This window comes from Paramisgurnus dabryanus, chromosome 19 (assembly GCF_030506205.2).
Source record: "Paramisgurnus dabryanus chromosome 19, PD_genome_1.1, whole genome shotgun sequence".
NCBI lineage: Eukaryota > Metazoa > Chordata > Actinopteri > Cypriniformes > Cobitidae > Paramisgurnus > Paramisgurnus dabryanus.
In genome coordinates, this window is record NC_133355.1 from 24,463,367 (window position 1) to 24,489,671 (window position 26,305).

Genomic DNA, 26,305 nt, shown 5'->3' on the forward strand with positions numbered 1-26,305 from the left:
TCAATGTGAACATCCCTAGTGCTGTTCACACATGCAGTTACATTCTGTCTTTTTACCAGTAAGACATCATTTACACATCAGTTTCAAAATACCGGTAAATTTGTTGAGAAAGCGGAAGTTACCTGTGGCGCGCTGCGAGCTCAGTGTTGTATTTGTAAACAATCCACATCGTTCCTATCCTCGGTCTGTATTTTGTTGTTTTCACGTCTGCAGTAAACGCTGATGGTTGCGAAGTTGCTCATGACCGAACAACATTGCATTAAGCGACATCAACCAAAAATGCGTCTTATAAAACAGTACTGTTCTCAGTAGCTTCACGGGGGACGTGCTTAGGATGTCGGCCGTTTGACAAGTAGATGGTAAGCTGTTAACTGTAATTTACCAGTAAATTACCAGTAAAGACTGCATGTGTGAAACGGACTAATGTCACCCATGTCTGCTAGCGCTAACGTTAACGTGCGCCTTTATCAGGCATATACTCAAGCGTTCCTTCATGTGAAACTGTGTACACGGTGTCCAAAAAGAAAAGGACTTTGGCAAAAAGTGAGGAACGTTATAAACTTGCTAGATTTGCCAAGCACCTGCATCTCCACAAGTGCGGATCAGCTCTGATGTTCGTAAAGATGCGTGCATTGGCTACTCAATTGTTTTTTCTATTTTTTATCTGTTTTCGCTTTGGTTTGGGGTTCGATTTGGGGTTTGGGTTAGGATGTCACTTTAACTATTGGTTTATAAATAAAATCCGGATTTTTAAACAATTGTCGCCTGACGTTAGGGATAGAGTTGGGTTTGGGTTAAGATGTCAGAAAGTCGTTCTAACCCCAAAACCAAGCGACAATGGTAAGAAAATAGAAAAAAACCATTGAGTAACCAATATGTGAAACTGACACGGAAAAGAAAGTCTGTGGTACGGACAAAATGCGTGACAATGACACGGATAAATGAGTAAAATATTCTGTGACTATAACATGGAAATTTGTGAGATCAGACTTTCATAAAAACAATACAGTTCATTTTGTAAGGTCTTTATACACCACTCATAATATAGTAATGTATATTAAAATGAATTTCTATCAAGAGATCCTTCTAAAAGTCCCACATTGCACCTTTAATTAATTGGTCTAGGTCTATTAAATAATGAATGAGGCTTTTGAAACAAAATGAGATGGGAACCATTACAAATTCCGCTACCTGACAGATTCATAGAGACGAGTCAACAACTCAGCTGTGCTCCAACAGCATGAGATCTCTTGTATTCGCTCATCTCGACCTTCGCTCACATCTGTCAGTGTTATTTAAGCCCCACCTGCGGCGGATTCACAGAAGCTGTACTGATGCTCAACACCTGAGAGACACAAGTGCATTCTGTTGTTCTTTCGGTATGCAATTACATTTTATTACGTCTTTGAGTTTGCACATAAATCAGCCGTGTACACACCGGGATCAAAGTCTTTTACCACACCATAGCAACGGATGCGGCACTTTATCTTCTGTCACCAGGAGTTCCACCACAATCGATTATTTATGAAATTACTGCTTGTATCGGAGATGTTCAGACGCTGTATTCAACAGGTGATACGGCAGAAACTAACATAAGATTAGACGGAGATAAGATTTAATCTTTACATTGTTTTTTTTAAGGCAGTGGTGTAATAACCACTATGACATTTCCTCAAATCCCATCATTAATTGGGGTCTGCAGGTAATTGCCATGGTGATCTGACCCCAGTTTGACAATTAGAATCTGAAGCACTTGATTTCCAGTCCTTACTGTTTCATACTGTATGCCTGATGTATGCTACACTTCAGGAACGGTGAGTTAAACCATGTGACCTGTCATCCCTCCTCCACTGAGCTAACCCCAAAATATTCTGTGGAGATGGAGTCAAAGCAGAAAAGCCTGAAAATATATATTTTTTAAACTGCATACTTGTGTTTTCCAAAATATTGTGTCAGAGTCGCTGGTGGTCCTACATTTGCAATACAAATCAAAGCTCATTTGGCAGACAGGCACATTCCTTTCATCATTCCATTCAAGTAATGAAACAGACTGAATTCTCATTAAGCCTGAATGTGTTTTCTTTATGAATCACATCAGCTAGATAATTGAATCTCTCATGTATTTTCAGTGGTGTACGTCTGCTGCAAATGGGAGACGTTTCGTAAGCTGATGGTGGCGTCCAGAAAATGGGGTCTTCCTAAGGAGGAATATGCATTTTTCTTCATTGATCTTTTTGGACACAGTCTGCAAAGCCGTCCTGCTAAACCATGGGCACGTGGAGATGCTGATGACAATGCAGCCAAAGAGGCATTTAAAGTAAGTTTAAATATATACTGTATGCATGTTCTATGATGTTTAGTATAATAATAATAAAATAAATCGAGAAATGTACATTTCCTGAAGAAAAACTTTCAAGAAAAGGTTGCCACTGTAACACTACAGTTTTATGTATGCCTATGGTTGCGAGTGCATTGATACGCAGGTGATCTGAGAGGTTTGCCAATCATTACAAATGCCGTTTCCATATAGAAACCTTAAATGTACAGAACCAAAATGAATACATTTTAAACACCATGTTTACACTGAAACTAAATGAAAGATGTAAAATAAAACGGAGCACATGACCATGCGGTTCTGTTCATGGATGTGCAGAATGACTTTTGCATTGATCCCTTTTATAAACTCAGAGATGTGGATTCGGACGGCAATTAAATTACCACACAACCAATAAAATCACTGACTACCCCTGTAAATGATAAAAATACCTTGCGTCTCCAGGTCTTATGTGTGAGGAAAGATAAAATGTGTGTTGGATTCACTTCGGTTCCTAGCATACCTTTTTACAGGAAACGGAGAGCCATCAAATAACAAAAACTCTCTGCAGGGTTCAAATGGGATGTGCACAGAAGTATACGCGGCATGATTCTTTGCTGGTCTTTGTTGCTGTATGATTAGCAGCGGTTTTCCCCTTTTTTTAGACAGAATGTGCTGTGTCTGGCTCAAAGATACAAAGAAATACGATTGGAAATCTATAATACGCAGAAATGTGACAGTGTTGAAGGTGATAGAAAGGGATGTCTCATACCGTATGTGGCTCACTGCCATCCAAAACACCCTGCTGTGCCTGACAATAAACTTTTCAAATGTTTATTTAAAGTGGGATGGTTGACTTTTCTCTTTGTGCAAAAGCATTTTTGGCATTTTTTAGAAATCATTTGAGCTGTAAATCTGATTTTATACGTTCATCAATGAGGCAAAATGGAGATGTGATTACCTTTAAAAGCCACTATTTATGAAATTTAATGTTTAATTAGATCTGACTATGGCACATTTTTCAGAATGTTAGCAAAACACAAAAAAGGAATTATGAGGAAAAGTATTTGGGACAGAATATCACAGATAACCAGGGGTGTAAATTCCAAGGGGATGGTGGACATGTGCCATTTAATGGTTGTCCCCCCCAAAAAAAATATTAAACACCATGTTGTGTATTGTAAATATTATATATATATATACTTAAAACAAGTATGTATGTAGTAAAACAATACAAATACAGGGGCAAAAAATGCTGATATGAGTCCCACCTCACAGTGGTTTGGTCCATTGCCTGCCTGCTTTCCCCTTTCATTTCGCCTACACACAGAAGTCTGGGTCAAAAAAGTATGAATTAAGCTGTCACAGCTATTTTATTCAATTAAACATCGGATTATGTGATTATTTTTTCTTTAATATAATAGCTAGTCATTAATAAATAATTCATGATAACAAGAAATTAGGATAACTGCTGTTTTCTACATGAGTTTGCCATGTTAGCTATTATAACGTTACTTGCATGTTACTGTATAGCTTGCTTGACATATAGTAAGTCATCCACTATAACTAACAAGGCAATAAGCCTGTGAGTAAACTAATATTAGGCTAATGTTTACATTTGTGTTGGGTTTGCACAATACAATGTTAAATGGCAAATCAATGGGCTTGCTGCAGTTTAATATCTAAATAAAAGACTTCCTCTTTGTCACAGACAAAACCCACAATACTATGTGGATGACGCACGATAATTTAAAAATTATATTATGACAGCGGTGGGAAACACAATGGGAATGTTTGTTTTGATAATAATATTAATTAACTCACCTATTTATTTATTCAGGATGTGAGAAACGGTTATTTTAGACTGAATCATGTGTTAATTGTTATCACTAAATACCACTAAAAGTTTTGAAACATACAGCTGTAGTAGCCACTAGAGGAAGTAAGCATTGTGGGTTGCCAGGGTGATGCACGTTGTGCTTGCTAGTATGAGCTGTGCCTAAAAAAAGATGCTGATGTTTGCTTGTCCTTGTGTTAATAATTCAGGTATTTTTAATCTCTCTACTTGTTAGAAACTGGGACGCAAACATGGTAAATGTTTACACATATTAAAAGGGCCGCTAACCTAGGTGTTCTCATCAATTTAAAAATAGTTTCTGGTATCCCCAGAATGTGTTTGTAAATTTTCCGCTCAAAATACACCACAGATCTTTCATTATATATGATGTATAATTGAACATGGCCATTTGTGGCTGCAGTGAAAAACATGCTGCTTTGTCTCTTTAACTGCAAAGAAAGCTTCTGTTCCCCTCCCCGTATATAAAGTAGGGGGTTGAGTGCTTACATGTGCTTTGGACTAGAGGTCTTCACGGGTCCACTTAGATCCGAAAACCCGAGGTCCGACCCGAGACCCGATCGGGTTCGGGTCTAAAAGTTTCACATGTGCCTCGGACACGGGTCGGGTACAATAATAGCGGCATCGGGTCTCGGGTAATTTAAAAATGAATGTGTTTTTTCTGAACGGACCCGAGAAGACCCGAACTCTCTCGCCTGTGTGCGTCAATGTCCTTTTCAAACCTCTCATCTGTTTGCCAAGAGCGCTTGCGACATTGAGTGCGTTTACATGCACAGAATAAGCGGATAACTATCAAAAATCTGCTTATTATAGAAAACTGTTTTCATGCGTTTACATGCAAATCAATAAGCCGGCTATGCAGACAACTGCGTTTACATGGGACTTGGAGAATTATCAGTTTTCTCGCAGGCAGTGACGTCCCCACCTATAGTACACAATAGTCGTTCAAAAAGTCAACGGCATATCTGTCTTAAGCTGTACTTTTGTATCTCTCTCCTCGTGTCTGCAGAACCTGTAAATGTAACATGAGCTTCTATTTTCACAGTTTCTCTGCCAACTGCTTTAGTCAAGCGGAGACTTTTATGCGTTACCTTGCGCTTACTTCCGCGTGTGACGTTTATCTTTCATACGCGGAGACATGCGCACATGGACAAAACTGTGAGAAAGCTGGTTACTGTGTTTACATGCCACGCGAAATCTGCGTAATGAGCAAAAAACTACCTGTGCCGATCGGTTTTTGCTTACGCCGTTTAGGGACTTTCCCCGATTAAAGAAAACCGCTTTACGCGTTTACATGACCCCACGTGTTATCAGTTTATTAAGCATAATCGGCGTAAGACTGTGCATGTAAACGCACTCAATGTGTGGTTGTCGGAAGGTTCATTTTCGTTGAGACAAACATGTCAGTCAATTATAAATGTACATTTTATGCGGTTACGTTGGTGTTGTCGTCAGATAACAAAGTAAAACGAATGGAGCAGCTCGCCAAATTGGTTGCAAGGCCACTGGAGTTTCTTTCTGTCTGACTGCTGCGCGTGGGTCTGCAGAATGCACACACGTCAGTGCCGTTTACATTCGATTCCAGTCGGGTAAAAAAAAAATTTTCACTAGTTCGGGTCGGACTCGGGTCTAATTTTCTCGGGTTTGTCTCGGGTCGGGTCTTTCTTTAAAAAAAATTTATTTATGCACGTCGGGTTCGGGTATGAAGTGATTCGGGTCATTTCGGGTCGGGTACATTTCTTTGGACCCGAGAAGACCTCTACTTTGGACTACATCAAAACCAGCCTAGTCTCACGAAATTTCGTTATATAGTCACGCACTTGTTTTATTCTTATTTCGTGATATTATCACAAATTTCCAAGTTTTTTCGTGATCGTATAACGAATTCCTGTTTTTGTGTGATTATAACGTATTTGTTACGCCAGGTGACATGTAAAAAAATTTATCAGAAAAAATAGGATAAAGTGACATTCTAATGCAAGCACCAAATCTAACCCTAAACCGAAGCGACAATGGTTTAAAAATAGGACAAAACAGTTGAGTCCTCTGTCAGAAACTACTTCAGAGGGTAAACCATGTAACTTAAATACATGATCGACAGCAATCTGGGCGGTCTCCTTGGCAGAGGGGAGTTTAGTGAGCGGGATAAAGTGGGCAGACTTAGAAAACCGATCAACCACCGTTAGAATGATCGTGTTACCGTTAGATGGGGGAAGACCGGTGATAAAGTCGAGCGCGATGTGAGACCACGGGCGAGTGGGAACAGGTAGCGGGCGAAGCAGGCCCGCTGGCGGGGCATTACCAGCCTTAGTTTGAGCGCAAACAGCACATGAAGCAATAAAACGACGAGCGTCTCGTTCTAAGGTGGGCCACCAAAAACGCTGGCGGACGGTCGCAAGAGTGCCCCGAACGCTGGGATGGGCAGCTAATTTAGATGAGTGTCCCCACTGTAGGACAGCCAAGCGTGTGGGCACCAGAACAAAGAGTAAGCCCTTAGGGCAATTTCGTGGCACGGTAACGCGAGATAAAGAGCGCTTAACCTGTCCTTCGATTCCCCATCCCGCAGCCCCCACCACGAGACCTGGAGAAATAAGACAAGGCATCCGGTTTCACGTTCTTAGAACCGGGGCGGTAAGAGATAGAAAAATCACAATATGTGATAATCACACGAAAACAGGAATTCGTTATACGATCACGAAAAAAGAATCAAAAAAATACGTGACTATATCACGAAACCTTGTGAGACTGGATAGATCAAAACCTGTGTCTCTGGCAAAAGGTTGAACTACGAGCTCATAAGGCGGAGTCTGTGACCAGTTATGGTTGGTGCGTAAGCAATGTGACATCACATTGATAGGGGATCCCCAACAGCCTGTTTTGCATGACTGTTGCGGTTTAAAGGAGATTTCACAAAGAATAATAGATGGATTTGTAAAATAACAGGATGTTTCTGCACACACATTGGCGACTCACTTTCTGATAGAAACACATTTAAAAGTGCCTTTTTTTAGGTTAGGGGGACTTAAACATTTTGTTGCTTTTATTTTTTGGCAGATAAAATGAAAAAAAAAATCAGACATTAGATCATTTTTAGTTTACCAAAAAACAACAAGTAAGTGCAAAAAGTTTGTAAAAAAGTAAAAGTTCAAACAATTTGGCCATAATTAGGACAAACATCTTGATAAGGATTGGGTAGTTATAAAAACTATCACGGTGCTTCATGCTACATAATAATAATAATAATAGTAAGGCTTTCCTCTCTGTGTAGACACATCTCTACAAGTACAATTCTGGCTATATTATTTTTGTCGAAAATTGCTCTTGAGGAATTTTGGGGAGGTTTCCTGGACAGGGTTTAGTTAAATCCAGGACCAGAGGTGTATAATACTTAAGTATTTTAGTTACATTTTCCAAGCATCTGTGCTTTATCAGAGTGTTTGTCTTGGGAAAAAAATTACTTTTCTTTACTAAAAAATGTTCACTACATTCTAAAGCACAGAATCATACTGTGTATTCATTATATATTGCAAATTAAAATTGATTTAATGCCTAATTACATAAAAATTGTGTACTTTCACTTTCTTGAAGTATGAAAATAATTTTTACTTAAGTAAAAGTACAAAAAATAACTAGGGGCCCTATCTTGCACCCAGCGCAATTGAATTTGTCAGTGACGCATGTATCATTCGTATTTTGCACCGGCGCACAGAGGGTTTTTCCCTCCACAGACGCACGTCGGCAAACTAGGAATGAACTTGCGCTCCTTGGGCGGTTTAGCGCAAAAACGGAGGCGTGTTCCGGCGCAAACCATGCCTGATGCTATTTTGCAGTTTCAAAAAACAATTGTGCCACTGACCAGAAAAAACTAGTCTGAAGTCAGTGGCGCGTTGTGCGTTGTTCATTATGCAATTTTAAGGGCGCATGCTTGACCATAATGTATAGCGTGCACAACGCGCACACACTTTGCTTATCTAATCACAGATGCAACAGTTATTGCAAATCATAAATTGTTACAATAAAAAACGTCCTGGGGATGCCAGCTGATGAGACAATTGTGGCTATTTCCTCCCACGCCTGTTTAACTGACGCTGATTTGGGTGGGTTTCTCCCATCCCCAAACAAAACAACTTCTCTGTCTTTGACTGCTCTTACAAGAATGTCGGTCTCCTCGGCTGTGAACCGCTCCTGGTGTGCGCCCGGTAAATCCGTCATAATAATAGCAACCCGCCATGGAACTTGCGCACTTGCTTTAAAGGGAATGTTGGATGACGTTCTGATTGGTTTATTTGACGTTACACCCAAACCACACCTATGAATAATGAACCTACTTCAGACCAACCCCTTATTGATTTGCGCCTGGCGCAATAGTTATTTCTCCCGCCGGGAAAATAGCAACAGCGCCCAAGATCCCCCCACAAACTCACTTGCGCTTTGTGCTTCGCACTTGCGTTTCAGATCATTAAAATATGGCCCTAGATGTTTAATGTACTTAAATATTAAATATTAACCAAAAACTTGAAATTATGATAATATGTTTGGAATGTATGTTTTCCAAAGAAAAACACTAATAAAATACGAATAATTGAAAACTTACTTTTATGTAGAACGTAAAAATACTTAAGTACTAGACAACTCTGTCCAGAACTAGGCCTTATTTTTATTAGGTAATTAAAGATTTAGAATAAATTTACGCTCCTGCAGATAACTACAGTATATTCATGTTTGATCAGATGTCAAATCACTGATTTGATCTGGACCCAAATATCTGCCTTTAAACTAAAGACAGATATGTTGTGTGACAGAAGTGTTTGACTCAGAGAATGTTTACATTTGGTGGCATTAACTAATAATGGTAGTGAGCTGACATTTATTTAGCGGAGGACAGAAATGATTCCATTATGTCTATGATACAACTAACAATTGGTGTGATGGTGACAATCCATTTATGGAATAACATTTGAAGATAACAGTGCAAAGCAAAAACATGCTCGTCATTCAGCTGGTCAAAATCACGTTTTCAAATTGTTTTAGCCTTGAGTAAAGTTTCTCTAATTTGCTGTATTCGTTTTTGGAGCGCTGTGTGATTATGTGTTTTGAGTAGAGGTGTGAATCTTCACTGGTTCCTCGATTCAATTCGATTCCGATTATTAAGTTAACGATTCGATTCAATTCGATGTTACGATGCATCATGATGCATCACGATGCATCATGATGCATCACGATGCATTGCATCCTTTTTTTTAATTACTGCACATTGCTACATTTATTTTGATGAATGTAAGAAGTCAGATACAGTATTTGAACTCCTTTGTATTTTGTTTTCTTCAAGAAGTATACTAAAGTATACTACTTAATAGGAAACAAGACAAACTTGTTCTGTAAACAGCAAACAACAGCAGCATTTAAAACTAAAACATTAGGAAAAACTAAAAGTGCATAATACTACTGTCAATTAAAGCATTATCAACACTTGCATTCTTTAGCAGCTCGGGGTGAAAACGGTTAACGTGGTTTCTTAGATTAGTGGTATTGCCTACATATTTTATTTGTGCATGGCAGGCTTTACACTAGAGCTGAAGATCTTTGCCCGAACCCGACGGGAACCGTCGGAACCCGACGGGCTCGGGCGGGTTCGGGCTTTATTTCTAACATTTTACACGGGCTCGGGGCGGGCTCGGGCTTCCGCTCCGGCTTTGTGAGGTAAATGAGCAGTCAAGTTCAGTAGCGCAGGACCGCGCTGAAGCCATTTATTTAATAATTTTCCTAATCAAAAACATGTAGTCTAATCTTGGTGAGTAAAGGTTTTTCAATGTATAACTAAATATTAATTGAGTCTTAAATACATAATTTAGACAAAGGATATAGACTAATGTTGGCAGTAATGGAGAGAAGTGCCGACGCAAATCCCACGGAGCCTTTCTCTTAATTTCGTTATTGCCAAATACCCATCTTAATTCAGAATGTATTATCTTAATTTAATTCGTTAAGAAATAATCTTTTTATTGGCCTATTTATAGTGTATTGCAGGCATATTTAGAATGAGATGTTACAATGTTACAGATGACTTATTTTATTTCTTTGTTTCAACTTCAACTTTGCGTGTAGATAATTAGTAATGAATAAATAATGTTAAAACCTGTGTAAATTTCTCATTCTTTACAAAAGCTGTGTGTGTGCGCACATTTAAATAATGTCGTGCTGTAAACGGGTTCGGGCTTTTAAAAAGCTGTCAATCTAAATGTACGTTCGGATTCGAGCTGCATTATGTCGGGCTCCGGTCATTTCGGGCGTGTGTCTTGTCCAGTTCGTGCTTACCAGCATTTTCATAGAAGCCGAAATGAGCCCAGACATCGGCTTTTAAAATACCCGGTGCATTTTTTATCACTCGTTTCTCACAACCCTCTGCCATTTTTTCTACCGCCACATACCTGTACGCGACGAATGATGTAAGCAGGCTATAATCGATTATGGGTTATTACTGCATCGATGCAGAATCGTCCACCCCCGCATCGCGATGCATCGCACAATCGATTAATTGTGACACCCCTAGTTTTGAGCATGCCATGAATGAGAGTGCTAGGTGGTTGGTTACACAGTCAGATGAGCTCTTTTATTTCCTGGTCTTGATATGGCGTGGGTCCCTTCATCATGTGAAAGCTTAAAGGGCCCATATTATGCAAAATCCACTTTTACAAAGTGTTGGGATATAAATGTGTGTTGGCAGTGTGTGAACACAACCACCCTGCAATGAAATAATCCACCCACTCTTTTTTTAATCCCCATTAAACCAGAGCCTGGTTTAATGTTGTCTTTGTATGTTCAATTTTGATTTAAGATATTTTTCATGTCTGCAGCACAAATAGTGCCAGACAGCCTCTACAAAAAAACACTGGTTTTGGCAGCGACAAATCTTATTTAAAGTATTATATAAACTCTTTAGTTTACTTGTGTCCTGTTTTGTCTTTCTTATGAACCAAAAGCGTCTTGTTTCGGAGAGTTGTATAGATGCCATAGAAAACTGTTTGTTAATGTTGGTCAATTGTGATGTGATGAAACATCACATAAAACATTTTCCAGAAGATTACAGAGACTTGAAGGTGAGCTCTTCTAGGCCAGAAAGCAACCATCTTTTCAACCACCCAGAGCACCCTAGCAACCATCTAGAACACCCTAGCAACCCCATAGCAATGCCCTGGAGGCAACCAATCAGAATACCCTAGCAACCGCATAGCATCAGGCTAGAGCTGTGTAACCTACAGACTTTTGGCTGAACGCACACTTATCTGGAAACACTTCAGCAGCTTCAAAGTCATCCTCTGGTTAAATTTCCAGGAGACGTGTGTGTCGCATTCTTTGACTGTCCCCCTGGAAACAACACAATGCTGAAAAGTATGGAGGTTTATGGCATAAACTAATGATTTGTTGCCTTACGTTTCAGTCATATTGCCTTAAGGCAGTTTTTGGAAACTCAGAGCTGTTGTTGAAGTATGAAGATCTGGCTATGTGAGACTAGAGCCCTTTAGGAACAAAGTTGCATCAACTCCATTCAATGCAATAGAATCGTTTCTTATAGCAATGGTGGATCATGGAGCCTCTCGAGAGTTCATAAGTCTCTTCCTAAAGGGCTTTGTGCGAGACTTAATGTGGGCTCACACCAGACTCGTTTTGCGCAAGTAGATTACATACAATGCGATCAGACACGTTCTTGCATGGGACGATGCGAATGACACAATATGGGCGGTGCGTTTGCCACGAAAACACACGCTATTTGCCTCAAATGCGTCTTCGCCCAAGTTGAAAATATTCAACTCGAGGGAAAAATTAGCATGACACAAAGTTAAATCCCGCGCGAAATCTAGAGCGAGTAACACGATGCCCCGTGTTTGGTGTGTACGTAGCGTAAGAGCTGTGGCAGTGTGACCAATAGGAAAAAGTACTACTTAGGGTAGTGTTTCATTTTTACTGTGCGTTCACACCAGATGCGGAAGAGGCGGCAAAAGCTCGCTATTCGTGCGTAGTTGGCCTATATTGGTCTAATTTGCGTGTGAAATTCTAGTCATTTAAGACATTCACGCATAAATTTGCGTCATGGGAGGGGCTTCTGCCAGGCCAACAGATCCAAGCTTTCTTTTCTAAGCAAATTCTCAAATGCACTTTGTTTAATAATCGACTGCAGATTTGAATATAATACAAATATATTCTCGTCTAAACTAATCTTAAACTACACTTTGTGCCTCGGTAATATTAAGAAATAGCTATTCGGTCTATTAAATTATTAGAACATTGCTTAAATATATAGCTCAAATTGAGTAAACTTACCAGATTGTTCGACCTCCTCACTCACTTTCTTCCAAACAAAATCTTTTTAATTCCTGTAAAAGTACGAAGATGTCTCGTATAGCGATTATGATTGTCCTCCATTGTTTTGCTTTTATTTCTGCCTCTGCTCGCTTCCTATAATCACGTCACTACTACAGCAAGCTCCAAATTGGTTAGCTTGACGCGAAAATCCGCCAAAGTTCAGATTTTTCAACTCCAGTTCCTGCGGATCACGTGCCAAAGCGCGAAACGCTCAATTCCCGCTTACAGCGCTGCAGGATGCCTATTCTTGTCTTTGCATTGACATGTAAATCACTCGCGCTTGCCACCTCTTCCGCGTCTGGTGTGAATGCACAGTTACTCTGTTTAGATTTTGCCCACAAGTCACAGCAATGGTGGCAATTTTGTTTTGTGCCGTTTGTATTGTAAAGAGAAGTAAATTTATCAGCACCAGTTGGTTTTAGCAATAACTAGGTCCCACTTTTCAAGCACAACCGCTTTAATTTACAGCGAGAGTCTGAGCAGTCATTAGCGTGATAGCGCCTGAGAAGGAAAATAAATGAAGAGATAGTGAAGGTTGCACTGAAATCATTACATTCTGGTTTGTACATCTACCCACAAACAAAACAAATGAACATTGATTAATATAAATGAAATCAATGAGGATTGTTCAGACTCCTCATTAAACAACACCGTGGCTTCATTTTTTGATTGGATTAGCTGAAAAGATTCAGACGTTCAATTTGCATGTGTATCCTCTGTGTGCCCTTTTTATGTTTACATAACACGCTGTCTCTAAAATTTCCACTCTTTGTTTAATCCTCCTAGAGCGTGAAGATCTTGACTTACAGAGAACCTCAGAATCCCGAGTACAAAGACTTCGTGTCCAGGCTGAAGACAGACGCAATGGACTTGTTTAACTTCAGCGTGGAGGATTCTCTGGTAAGAAATTAACAGCACATTTAAAGTCCATTTACACTCTTATTTATTATTTATTATTCATTGTTAATATAAATAACATGCATTATTAATATATTAGTAGTTATTACAACAACAGAAGCCTTGCTTGAGCTTGGATGAACAGTTTATTTGAAAAGCTCGAGTATAAAGAAGCTCTAAAAACATTTATAAATTTTAAATGGCCATCAAAAGAAATCAGGTGCATTGGGGTGCCAGTGCCTTGCTCAAGTGCACCGCAGTCCCAGCCTGCTGGCTGAGACATGAACTGGCAACTCTTGGGTAACAAGCCCGACTCTCTAACCATAAGGCCAAGACTGCCCCTGACTGATGAAAGTGATTGGTGACTGAGCCCTACAGTCCCTACCATTCTGCCTTAGAATGAAAAGCCATATGAACAACACAAGGTTAAATAAACAGAGGTTAAATTGTAAGCATACACTGATTGTAAGCAGAGATGACAGGAATACTCTCTTGAGGTTCATACAAGCAACTAGAATGTGATTTTTGTTCTGAAATTAATTCCAGATAAGTTTTTGAAACGCATGGTTCCCATGCAATGTCTATCACTGAAAGACCCCATTGACCTTGAAGCTTATTAAAGAGTTTCTCTGGGTTCTCCAACATACGGTATTGTACACAACAACTAGTTTAAATTAATAGCTTTATACAGCATCACTATGGCATGCTTCTCAGAAGAGATGACACAAAGTTCAGAGAATTCAGTGATGAATCGTGCCTGGTGATAGCGCACCTGATTCGCTAATGAAATTTGTGTAAATCAAGTAATTGCACAAACACGCCCACAAAACTTGTGCTGATTGCAGCTTGCAGGTGGCTTTGATTGCTGGCCTTTAGAGATTACAGCAGACTGATATGATATGGCATATTTTCCTGGGACTATACAGCATCTATCACTGCGGTTCATCCCCGTAAATGAACTCTTTCAGTGCCTAAAGTGTCCTTGACTATGACACGGTTCCTGTTTTATTTCTCTTCTCCATGTAGACATTTATTTTTTGTTTGTCTGACAAGTATTTGTTGAGTTACAGTTCATTTTGAGATGCGTTTCTGAAAGGACTTCACTGAGGGAGAGAGAATAGAATGCGCATCACGTTTCAGGGCTCTACACTAACTTTTTGCTCTGGTGCACCTAACTGTTTTCTTAGGTGCACCAGCACAAAACTTGGGTGCACCTTAATTTTTGACCGCATTGCATTTATAGTTCATACAGAAATGAAAATTCGGTAATCATTAACTCTCCCTCATTTTGTTACAAACCTGTATAAATATATTTGTTCTGATGAACACGAAGCAAGATATTTTGAGGAATGTTTGTAACCACACCATTCATGAGGCCCATTCACTTCCATAGTATAATTTTTTCCTACTGTGGAAGTGAATGGGGCTCATCCTTGGTTTGGTTACAAACATTCCTCAAAATATCTCGAGCCTTGTGTTTATTTTCTTCATTTTGCAAAAAGCACAACATTCTGTTTTAATTGGGAGTGGACACAAAAAACACTTTGGACAAAGTTTTAAATGATGTATAAATCATGTCTGTATGTCCAAATCAGGAGAGTAATCTAAGTCTATTTGCCCAGTGATTGAAAAATGAAGAGTTTGCGGCGCGCGCACCACGTTCGACCCCAGAAAGTTACACTTTTGTGAAAAATCATAAAAAAGGGATGGCGTTGGCTGGCAACTTTTAAAAAAACGCTGGTGGGGAAAGAGTTAAGAGAGATTAAGTATGTGAACTGACTAATGTTAAAGGAGTTATTAAGAGCGATAAGACATGACAACGATCCTCATCGCTCTGACTGACAGATCTGAAGCATGCACACAGATGTTCGATTTTAAGGTATAGATGCAGTGATTTCACATGCAGTAACCTCCAAATGACACCATAAGAACCACAAATAAAAAAATAATCCTACACGATCGTCATTTTCGTGATCAATCATTGATGTCACGTTCGAGTATTAAGTGCCCATACCCATTTTAAATTAGTCTATAGCAATTTGTGAATAAGACACATTATGAATTGAGAACAGTTTATAACATTCACATAATTTGTGAATAATAAAACCAACACTTAATCCTCATGGCCAGTTTCATATTCAGAGGTTCTGGGCTAATTAATTGATAGAAAGGGAAAATGGCACCAGAAGTTCAGACAGAGATGATTGAAGTTGTCGGATTTGCTTGTTTATGCTCTGATGGTAAATGTCACCCAGCAGCATTCGCCCAAAAAAGACTCCCGACATGCATGTGTATGTGAGGGATAAGTAACCTTTCAGTGACAGTGGGGAAGGATGGTAATTACCCTAAGCTGCAGGTCTCCTTGTGCGTGTCTGTCACTACAGAGCAGTCTGTTAGCTAGAGATCAGCTCAGAGCCTTGAATGAGCCCTCTGTGCAGAAGTTCATTGAAGATCGACTACATTTTACTGAGTGGCATACAAAATGCAGCTTACTGGTTTAAATTTAAAATCTAGTAGAGTTGATGGTCTTGGGTCGATTTCTTCTCTTAATGGCTTTCTTGTTTCTTTCGTGGTTCTAAAGCTATGTTTATAGTCGACGCGACCAACGTGGGTGCGCGAGACCCCATTTCGCACGGAGGTGTGCACAAAATTTTTTGTTCAAGACCTCAAGGCGATTCTAGCCGAACAGGCATGCCTGTGACGTATCTCTTTCATTAATCCATAAACAACAATGGATATAGTTTTTATCTGACAAACTTAAAGTAAAGTATGGAAACCTTACCATTTAATGTTTTACATATGATTGAGAATTATTGGCTTATATTTGTAGTAAATGTGGATGAGGAATAAAATACAAACCTTGAGATTTCTGTACTGTTTGTTTAGTAAAACTTTAATGAAATTATAATGTTTAATAAAGACATATTTAAGAGATTGACGTTTTATTCGTGTTCTCATATTAATATATTAAACTTTGATGTTACAAGCACCAGAGTTGTTCCAGCGGACGACTTCTTCCATCCTCTTCTTTGTGTTTGTTTTTGCACCCGATTGCCCGTGTCGCCCCCTGGTGCTTCAAAGAATAGTGCAACAGCGAGCGCGTCAACTATAAACATCTTGATTTGTTGACCAAAGCGCGAGTATAAACAAAGCTTTACTGCGTTCACACTGCCATCGGCGAGAGCTTCAATAAAAGCTCTGCCCTGCCAATGACGCTATAGAAAAAGTTTAGTGGATGATCTGATGCTTAAATGCATTCTCCGAACTCCTCTCAAGCAGTGGTTTCTGCCTTTGATTGGTTGCCACCAGTTGAGCTGATTTCAATTCTCCTCAACGCTCACACCGTACATGATGCGACGCGCCTCTGCTCATTAATTTCCATCTACTTTGACGCTATCGCCGGTGGCGGTGTTAATGCACAGTTAGGTATCTTAGGTCTTGCTGAAGCCTTCTTGCTGAATAAAGTTTTAGGATTATATGGATATGACTTTTGATGTTGCATTTTTCAACCCATTGATCTCTGGGTGACGATGTTGAGTCCCGTATATGGTAAAAACCATGTGGGTTTAATGTTTACTAGGTCAGAATTAATTCTGCAAATGCGTTTTCATATCCCATTATTCGCATTTACTGTTTATCGCACAGGTCAAAAACCACCTTAAGCGAGCGTAAAAACAGTTTTGCAAATTAAATGATTTTTATAAAAAATTAGGCGTTTCCAGCAATCACTCGTTTATCGTGTTGGATTTCAAACTCTTACAATCACAATACAATGTTCGACTCATCACAGTTCCATCTGCCAAACATAAAATGGCTCATTATAGTTGTGCGTAGGTCCTATGGTGTAGCCACTATGGTGTAGGTTACTCGTCGGTTTTCATTTTTGGTCCATCTTTGTTCTCACCGTTGCAAACGGAAATACCTATGATGCAGTTTTTTACCTGACGGGAGGCGTTCTACTGGACCAATCACAATCCTTGCTGTCCGCGTAGAATTGATGTGCTGTTAAAGATTTGGCGAGGTGCACGTCAGGCTACGCAGAGGCTATGGATAACCTACGGCGTAGACCTAACGCACAACTAAATTGGACTTTAGTCTTATCCAGGGGTACTTAAAAATCATACTCCTGTAATGTACTTTTAATACTCATACTCATGTAAAAGCATTCATCTTTGACAGAGGTAATCCATACACCTCCAGTGGGTTAAATAAAGGCCTTCTGAGGGTAATAAATGTGATTATTGAAAGAAAAATATCCATATTTAAAACTTTATGAACTAAGTCTTTCTGTTCAATGCTGCTAACTTTATACAGCAGAACATCGCTCGCTCTCTCTCTATCTCTCTCTCTCTCTCTCGTTTTATTCCTATCTCTTTCTTTCTAACTTTTTTTGGAGGATCTTAATTTTGGTTCTAATTTAATTTCATGATGGTCCTTATTTCTGGATAACCATCCGCTTAATGGTTATTGCTCTCCTCTCAGAATAAATGGGCTGTTTTTGTGTGTGACTGTGCACAGTTAAAGCCGTTGTGGCTGACAGGTGTTGCTTCCTTGTTATAGGAGATTTAAACTACATTGAGCATTTTCATGTAGGACCTGCTGAGGGTTGAAGTTAGAATGTGGACATAAAGAGAACATCCAGGGTTGAGATGAAAATTGTAAATGATGAAAAACAGATCATGTGTATGATACCTCACTCCCCCTGCACATGAAAACAACCTCAAGCCCTTAGTATTGAACTTTTTATATTACTCATACCCCAATCATTCTGCAGTGAATGTGATTAACTCTTCAAATCACATAGCTTGGTAAAGGGGAAGGCCTGGTATTTTTTTGTGTGATTGACAAAAAATGGGGAAAAAAGGCCAGTAATCACCAACACCCTAGCAACCGCATAACAATGCTCTAGCAACCAGCCATAAACACATTGGAGAAACATTGTAAAAGATTTATGGTAGTTCTGCATTGCCACAAAACTTAAAATGTAAAAATCTAGTTTTATAATAAATAAATTCCCTGTCCGTCCTTCTTACTCCCATCATGCTGTGCATATATTGACTATATTGTATCTTGCTGTGTATGTCTTACTGCCTGAATGTGTAATTTCTTTTTAATACTTTTTTTCTCTTCTTCATCCTTTTACCCAGAAACAGCATTTCATTTCTCTTTCTGTTCTCTTTCACCCTTAAAATCGTCTTTTCCCTGCTCCACAATCGCCTTATCCTCCGTCACACACAGATGTTCTGAATCGATGAGTCCATGTTCTGTCTATAGTTGCCATGGCAACCGCACTTTTGTTCCACCTCTTCTCTTCTAGCATTTTTTGGATCTTTTCTCTCTATCACTTCATTATGGTATAGCAGAGCTTTATGTTTTGCCAGGAACCGACTGGCTCTGTGCCGTGGATCTCAGAAACTGTACTGAGCTCAATTACTTTAGCTTAGGGTGACATTCATATAAGTGGGGTGCAGTTACTTCACTTTGACTAGATTTTATCTTAAGACTAAATTATATCTAAAACTTTATGTTTAAAGGAATAGTCTATCCATTTTCCATATTAAACTATGTTATTACCTTAACTAAGAAGAGTTGATACATACCTCTATCATCTTAGTGCACGTTAGCGCTGGAGCGCGCTGCGACACTTCGATAGCATTTAGCTTAAATAAAACGTAGCACTTTTCTAAGCGGATTTAAAAGGGTAACTATATTGTATGGCGGAATAGCACTTTTGGGAGTACTTCGACTCGGAGCAGTTATACTCTCCTTCTCCAATTATGAGAGGGAGAAGGGGAGTGGATTTTTCAGGCGAGTCGAAGTACTCCCACGTTGATGTATTTGGTCACTTCTAACTTTATCTCTGAGTGGTACCATTGAATGAATGGGGCTAAGCTAAATGCTATCGAAGTGTCGCAGCGCGCCCCAGCGCTTACGTACACGCACTAAGATGATAGAGGGATGATTCAACAGTTCTTAGTTAAGGTAATAACATAGTTTAATATGGAAAATGGATAGACTATTCCTTTAAGACAGTAATGGCTTTGGGTGGATAGATGGACATTAATGCAATTAAGGGCCAGATTTACTAACAGCTTGCGCCAGCGCAAACCATCATTTTGCCGTTAAATAACAACTGCCGGGATTTACTAAAGACTGTTGGGATTTTTTTTTTGTGAATGATCTTATTGCACATGCATTTCTAGGAGTTACCCTTTCAAACGCAAACTTTTTAAGAGGACAATATTTAAATGATTCACGCAACGCAATTTACTAATGTTTGAGCGTGTGTTGTGACTGCTAATTGCGCGATTATTTAACTCCGAAAAAGCATGTCTTAAATTACTTTGCGCTTGAAATGGCTGAAATTATTGCAAATAAAAAGGGACATCACAGAAAGCAGAGAATGTGTGATACAATGCAGAGGATTGTTTTAACTCATTCCCCGCCATTGACGAGTTAACTTGTCAATTAAGAGAAAACGAAATTTCTGGCTTTCTGCAATACTTTATCCACCAGGTGTCTTTTTGTTGCAGTTACAATTTTGTTTCACAACATTTCTCAACTTTTCAAACGCCAACGCGTGGGTCAGCCAATCAGATCGCCTTATGCAAATAACCTTGCACGAGCCAACCAATTACGTTTTGCATTATGTGTTGCAGCCACTGTGATTGGCTGTTGGCCACGCTTCAGACAAGCATTCCGTCAAGCGTTAACGCTTTCGCCCGTGTGAATGTACGTAAGTGTCACACAAGCACTAAACTGCACACACATTACATGTCTTGTACGTCATTCGGAACTCCTGGCAACTTATCCGTTTGCTGGCCTAAATAAGATCCAGGTTGAACTTAAAAATCGTATGCATGTAACAGCTGCAACATGTCTGCTGTCCCATGTGTCCAGATCTTATGGATACATTCCTTAAGGCTCATGGGTAAAAAATAATTTAAGATTGTTACAGGCATTCTTTCAAAACATTCAAACAAAAACAGTGGTGATAAATGGCAGTGCATTGGGCATAGACAGCACCCAACAATTGAATAATCACACATCAGTCTCTCACACATGGTTTCAGGCACATGTGAACATACCAACACCACAGACACCGATATATGAACATGATTACCAAGTTAAACTATCTATCCCCAAAGAGTGCTGGGAAACAGCATGAAAAACAGTTCAGTGGTCTCGCGCAAGTTTCTCACACATGGCATTTGTGAAATTGTTCAATAATGCCATTTAGGGGGTAATAAAGCATGTCATTATGTAATTTAGGGTTGTTTGTTGTTGTGCACTCTTGGGGGTGTGTGTGTCTGTTTTAAAGAGTTTTAGTTCTTGGAAGAGCTGTGGTACGGCACAATGTGTATCGAGAGAAAACATTTATTGCTCAAAAATCATCTGAAATCATTTAAGTATCAACTATGTATCATATGTTTCTCTTAAAATCCTATGAGAGGAGAAACTAAAATAGTAACAAATAAGATTTAAGAATGAAAGATTAAATAAGATTTAAGAATGAAAGATTACAGAGGTAGTAATCAGGTTGTTATATATATATAGGTTGTATTGTATATATATATATATATATATATATATATATATATATATATATATATATATATATATATATATATATATATATATATATATATATATATATATATATATATATTGGCTACTCTCGTTATACAAATACAGTGCTGCACAGTATATATATATTTAAGCAATATCGCTCGAGTAGGAGTGTGATATAGCTCTATATCATCACGGCTGTGATTACGGCCGAGTGCAGGAGGCAATCACAGCCGTGATGATATAGAGCTATATCACACGACTCCGAGAGCGATATTGCTTTTATACAACAGTTCAACGGCACACGTTTGAAAAACGAAAACTAAAAAACAACAACGGAGTTATTTTAAAAGCCTCTTTGTTTGAGAACTACTTCTTCCGCCACGGATTTGAGGGCGGCCAGAATGACAGGTAAAACTTTCGGCTGCTTTGAAGCTCATAACAACTCAATGGACGGAAAAGCCGTTTCTTTATATTACCGTTTCTTGGTCACAAAGTGTAGTTTTAAGATTAGTTTAGTCGAGAATGTATATGTATTATATTTAAATCTGCAGTCGATTAGTAAAGATAGCACCTGTTTGAACGAGTGCTTACTGAGATTCGGTACGAATGAGAACCAAAGCATGAGCGGACGTGAGTGTTCACTCGCCCCGCTGACCACCGCCCTCTCTGGGCTACATCTCTGACAGAGATACCCTGGCTCTCATGTTGGCCTTGTTTGTTTATGATCGTCAAAATGAGATCAAATCAGCAGTATGTGGTGTCATGATCAAACGATTACTTGTTTTTTTATTCATATTTAGTGTCTTTTGTGTTGTTATTGTTTTGGCGCGAGGTAAAAGTTAATAAAACTATACTTGTATAACGTTACTATTGCTTTCTCATTTATTCTTAACGCGATACGAGCACTCTGTTATTATTATTAAACTTTGTTCTTGTCAGTACTATACAAAATGTTTTTTTATAAGTGTCAGAGAGATGTTTTTGCATGCTGCTTATAAATATACCAGTGGCGATATCTCATAACATGTTTTAATAGTCACATCACGATAAAGTAAATGATCAATGTCCACATTTAAAAGCTGCGGTGCTTACCTGCAGGTCCACGGTGTTTTCGCGTTCTGATAAAAGATATAGCTCCAGAAAAAAACGAGTGTTTATATTCCTCTTTCCAAGTGTTAATCGTCCACACGATGTGACAAGACATTTCTCCCATTAACTTTAACGTAACATCCAAGAGCATCCAGGACCTCCATTCACTAGGTGACTATCTCTTGTTATCCTAACCCTAAGGGACCTGACATATGCATACTATTTCGCACGTTGTCTAAAAACGTCATAACCATTAAGTTGCATGTGCTCCGATGTATTATAAACATTGTGTGACAATGACGTTTCAGACTGATATGTTTTTTGTTTGTAGTTGTCTTATACTTTTTAGATACACTGTTTGTGGACATTATTTTAATACAAACTTCGGATCTACAGTGATTGCTACTGACTGTGCAGCACTGTATTTGTATAACGAGTGTAGCCAAATATCTGTCGCCATAACTATGAGCCTATTTCGAAAACAAACCAGGGGCCTCATTTATCAACAGTGCGTAGAAAATGTTCTATATTTTGCCCTACCAATGAAATTTAGTAAATGCGTAAGTCCAAAAAAATCTGTATTTATCAAATGTGCGCATGTGGTTCTTACGCACATCAGTAAGTAATCATTGTTGATAAATCCCATGTGTTCTAAAGCACCATGCTCGTGCACGTTTACGGTCATTTGCATTCAGAAACGCCTCCAATGAACCATATAGGTGACAACACATCCCTTTATAAGTCACACAAGGACACAAGATCGCTAAAGAAGATCTTTGCTACAACATAAAAAGCAGCCCAACATGGCCTTACCCTCTTTATTGCGTGTTCCCGGGTGCAGGGTTTGTGTATGGGTTTGTGATGTAACACAACCAGGAAAAAGCTCACCTGTAGTCTATCTAGCCATTATTTTCCAAGCAATTTCTGTTAATCTCCCTTTGCAATGAACTTTGAGCGTTGTACTGAAATTAATAAAGTGAAATCATGGTCAAGGAGCCCTTTAAACAAATTAATGTTTATAGTGTAGCTATAAATTTGGTCTTGGAAAAAAATCAATAAGAATTGTTTAAGGTTATTAAAATCTCTGACATTTGATTAATTTTTTTGTTTACAAAACTACTAGTACAGTTAATCCTAAGTTTTAGTACTTATAACAGTACAGACGCCTCGTCTCCTTTTTATGAGATTGCAACAGCGCTGGAGTCATGGATTCAAAAGCGCAACTGATAACACACATTCTCTGTTTGTACATTTTTCATTTAATTCAATGTTGGGAAAAACATGTTGGAACAGAAGTAAAGTAGAGTGTTTTGTAACATGTTTGACGGAGCACAGCAGGAATGTGTGATGTAAAATAGCGAGAGGTGATTTTAGGGGGAACGTGGAATGCTGCCATTTTTTCTTGCACACAAACTCCTGGGGTCATTGAATTACTTCACTTCATCATCATCATCGTCTCTTTATAAATACTGTGAACATGTTTTCTAGAAAGCTATAGTGATCTAATAACAGTTCCAGATCTAATTTAAGATCCAATTACTTTGTGGTTTACGTTTTAATGCTAATAATGATTTTATGTTTCCAGATGAATCTGATTTCTGGAGCATTCCATGATGGCGTCATGTTGTACTCTAATGCCCTAAACGAGACTCTGGATCAGTCGGGCACACGGCCCCCGGGGGATATGGTCACTAAGAAGATGTGGAATCGCACCTACCACGGTCAGTCCTGCTTAAAGCACATATAGCGCCTGCATTCTTACTGTCCTGTATATAATACATTTGTTTTGCTAAATCTTTTAAAAGCACTTACATCATAAAAAACATCACACGAGGAATTAATCCTCTAATAAAGTGGGTTTAAAAGCATTGTTTAAAGCTAAAAGATTTCTGGGTGAAAGAAAACTTGATATTTTGAACTTATTTAGTGAAATTAAAACCAACATTTAACACATACTAGTGCTAAATGCTACATACTATTTATCACAAAAAAAAAAACATAATTGGAGCCTTTATATATAATACAATCAGTATTACAATTTGTTCTGGTCTTTTAAGCAGCATTTGTTTCTTGATTTTGTTGGTGTTATATAGCAGTAGTCCAGATTTTTAAGTCTGATAGAATTTTGATGTGAATTTTGAAGCATTGCTTGCCACTTGAGTCTATTACAATCACTTCAATCAGTGTGGGGATTATTACATCCACTTCTAATGTAGCTAAAGTATGAGAAGAGCTGTATCTATAGATAGATACCAGCATCTAATTCAACCTGTGGCTCAAAAATGAGATTTCTGGGGAAAAGTAAATTGGTTTAAAAAGAAAACATGTGACTAATACGAAAACAGAAATGCCCGCCTGTCATCCCTCCATTTACTGCTTGTTTCATCATCTTTCATCCTCAAATTTTCTCTGTTTGTCTTCCTGTCCTTCTTAAGCTGTGTTTAGTTTGCTCCGTTTAATAATCCCTTAAGTGACTAGCCAGCACTAGCAGAACACACACGGGCAATTGGCAATTTTCCAGTCTGTAGAAGAACGTCTAAAACCCACAATCAAGTCATACTTCACTCACACAGAAGCAGATTTTAATGATCAGAGAGAGGCCATTTAGAATCTGAAGCAGGTTTTAGCAGTACCCTGTGACTGGACCCTATATAGACTGAAATTGTACTGCTAATTGAAACCCTACATAACTTGTTAGCTTGTACAACACATCATGGTGACAGGATACACAGGAAAATTGATTGTTAACATGCATACATCACAGAATGTGAATTGTGTGTGTTGATGTGTATAAAAAATTTATCAAACTAAAGAAAGAATAAAAAATAAATCTATAATAAAAGAAAAAATTTGAGAAATAGGTTACCCAAATATGAAAATTGTCCACTAATATTGTATAAGAAGACTTCTCTTTAGCTCAACACAAACCGTTTTTTTATATATACAAAAAAGATCCATCACTTTATATGCATCTTTGGGCCAGATATAATCAGGGCAAAGTAGCGTGAGAAAGCAATATTAATAAAGCACTGAAGGGACTGGAAATTTTTTACAGGTGATTTACTGACAAGATGCCTGTTAAAGGCGGGGTGCACGATTTTTGAGAAACGCTTTGGAAAAGGGAGTCGGGCCGTGTACCAAAACACACTTGTAGCCAATTAGCAGTAAGGGGCGTGTCTACTAACCAACATTGTTGCCTGGGTTGTTTATATGTGAGGCGGGTCTATCAAAAGAAGGTCCAGATTCTATTGGGGTAGTGGTGTGTTTGTTTAGATTTCAAATGTCAACATTGGCTTTCAGAGATCGTGCACCCCGCCTTTTAACCCTTGTGGGTTGTTGAGGCCATTTTTGGCCATTTTTTATGTCTTAAGTTGGCCACAACTTTCTCTGTGTTTCAGCAAATGAAATGATTTTCGATGACAAATCTTATATTTACACATATTTTGAGAAAATGCTTTGAAATTTTACAAAAACTCAACAATATACCATGGGCAAATTTACTACCCTTTCAGGTTGTTCGTGTACAAAAAAGCCACTAAATAAATGTATCAGATTAATATTTTTTTTCATAAATCTGTTAATCGCCCTCAGTACTGATCAAAACTACCAAATGCTTAAAAAATGTCCATGATTTTAACTCTTTAATTGCCAAGTTCATAAGTGGTGTCAATGATTTGATGAAAAAAAAACACACATAAAATTACAGATTTTCAATATAAAAAGTGATTATGGACTGGATTTTTAAAAACCTTTTTCACAGTCTTGGGCAATCTTGGGATTTTTTCCCCAAATCAGTGAAACCACTTATGAACTTGGCAATTAAAGAGTTAAAATCATGGAAATTTTGTAAACATTTGGTATGTTTGATCAGTACTGAGGTTGATTAACAGATTTATGAAAAACATTAGAAAAAATAATAATCTGATACATTTTTACAGCCGTTTAATTCAGTGGCCTTTTTTGTACACGAACAACCCTAAAGGGTAGTGAATGGGAACAACCCACAAGGGTTAAGTAACACAATTTCTTTTTCCAAAATGTCCAAGAGCAGTGCAAATTAGCATAGGGTTTAAGACATGCTTTTTATGCGTTAAATACTGGCGCAAATACCAGAAAACCGACAAGCGCAAACTGTAATTAAATCGTGTTGTGTCATTTATTTAAAGGTGCCGTTTTTAGTAATCCCATTTTCCAGAGTTTACTTAGTGTTTAATGTT

At 38.5% G+C, this 26,305-nt stretch overlaps 1 protein-coding gene across 1 annotated transcript in view; it reads left to right on the top strand.

The window, feature by feature from the left end:
* Positions 1 to 26,305, top strand: part of npr1a (natriuretic peptide receptor 1a) — a 98,494-nt gene that overhangs the window by 31,310 nt on the left and 40,879 nt on the right. The window contains exons 3-5 of the mRNA XM_065293660.2: positions 2,130 to 2,317; positions 13,317 to 13,430; positions 23,674 to 23,809. Of these exons, the coding sequence (XP_065149732.1) occupies positions 2,130 to 2,317; positions 13,317 to 13,430; positions 23,674 to 23,809 (438 nt within the window). The remainder of the gene's footprint in view (positions 1 to 2,129; positions 2,318 to 13,316; positions 13,431 to 23,673; positions 23,810 to 26,305) is intronic.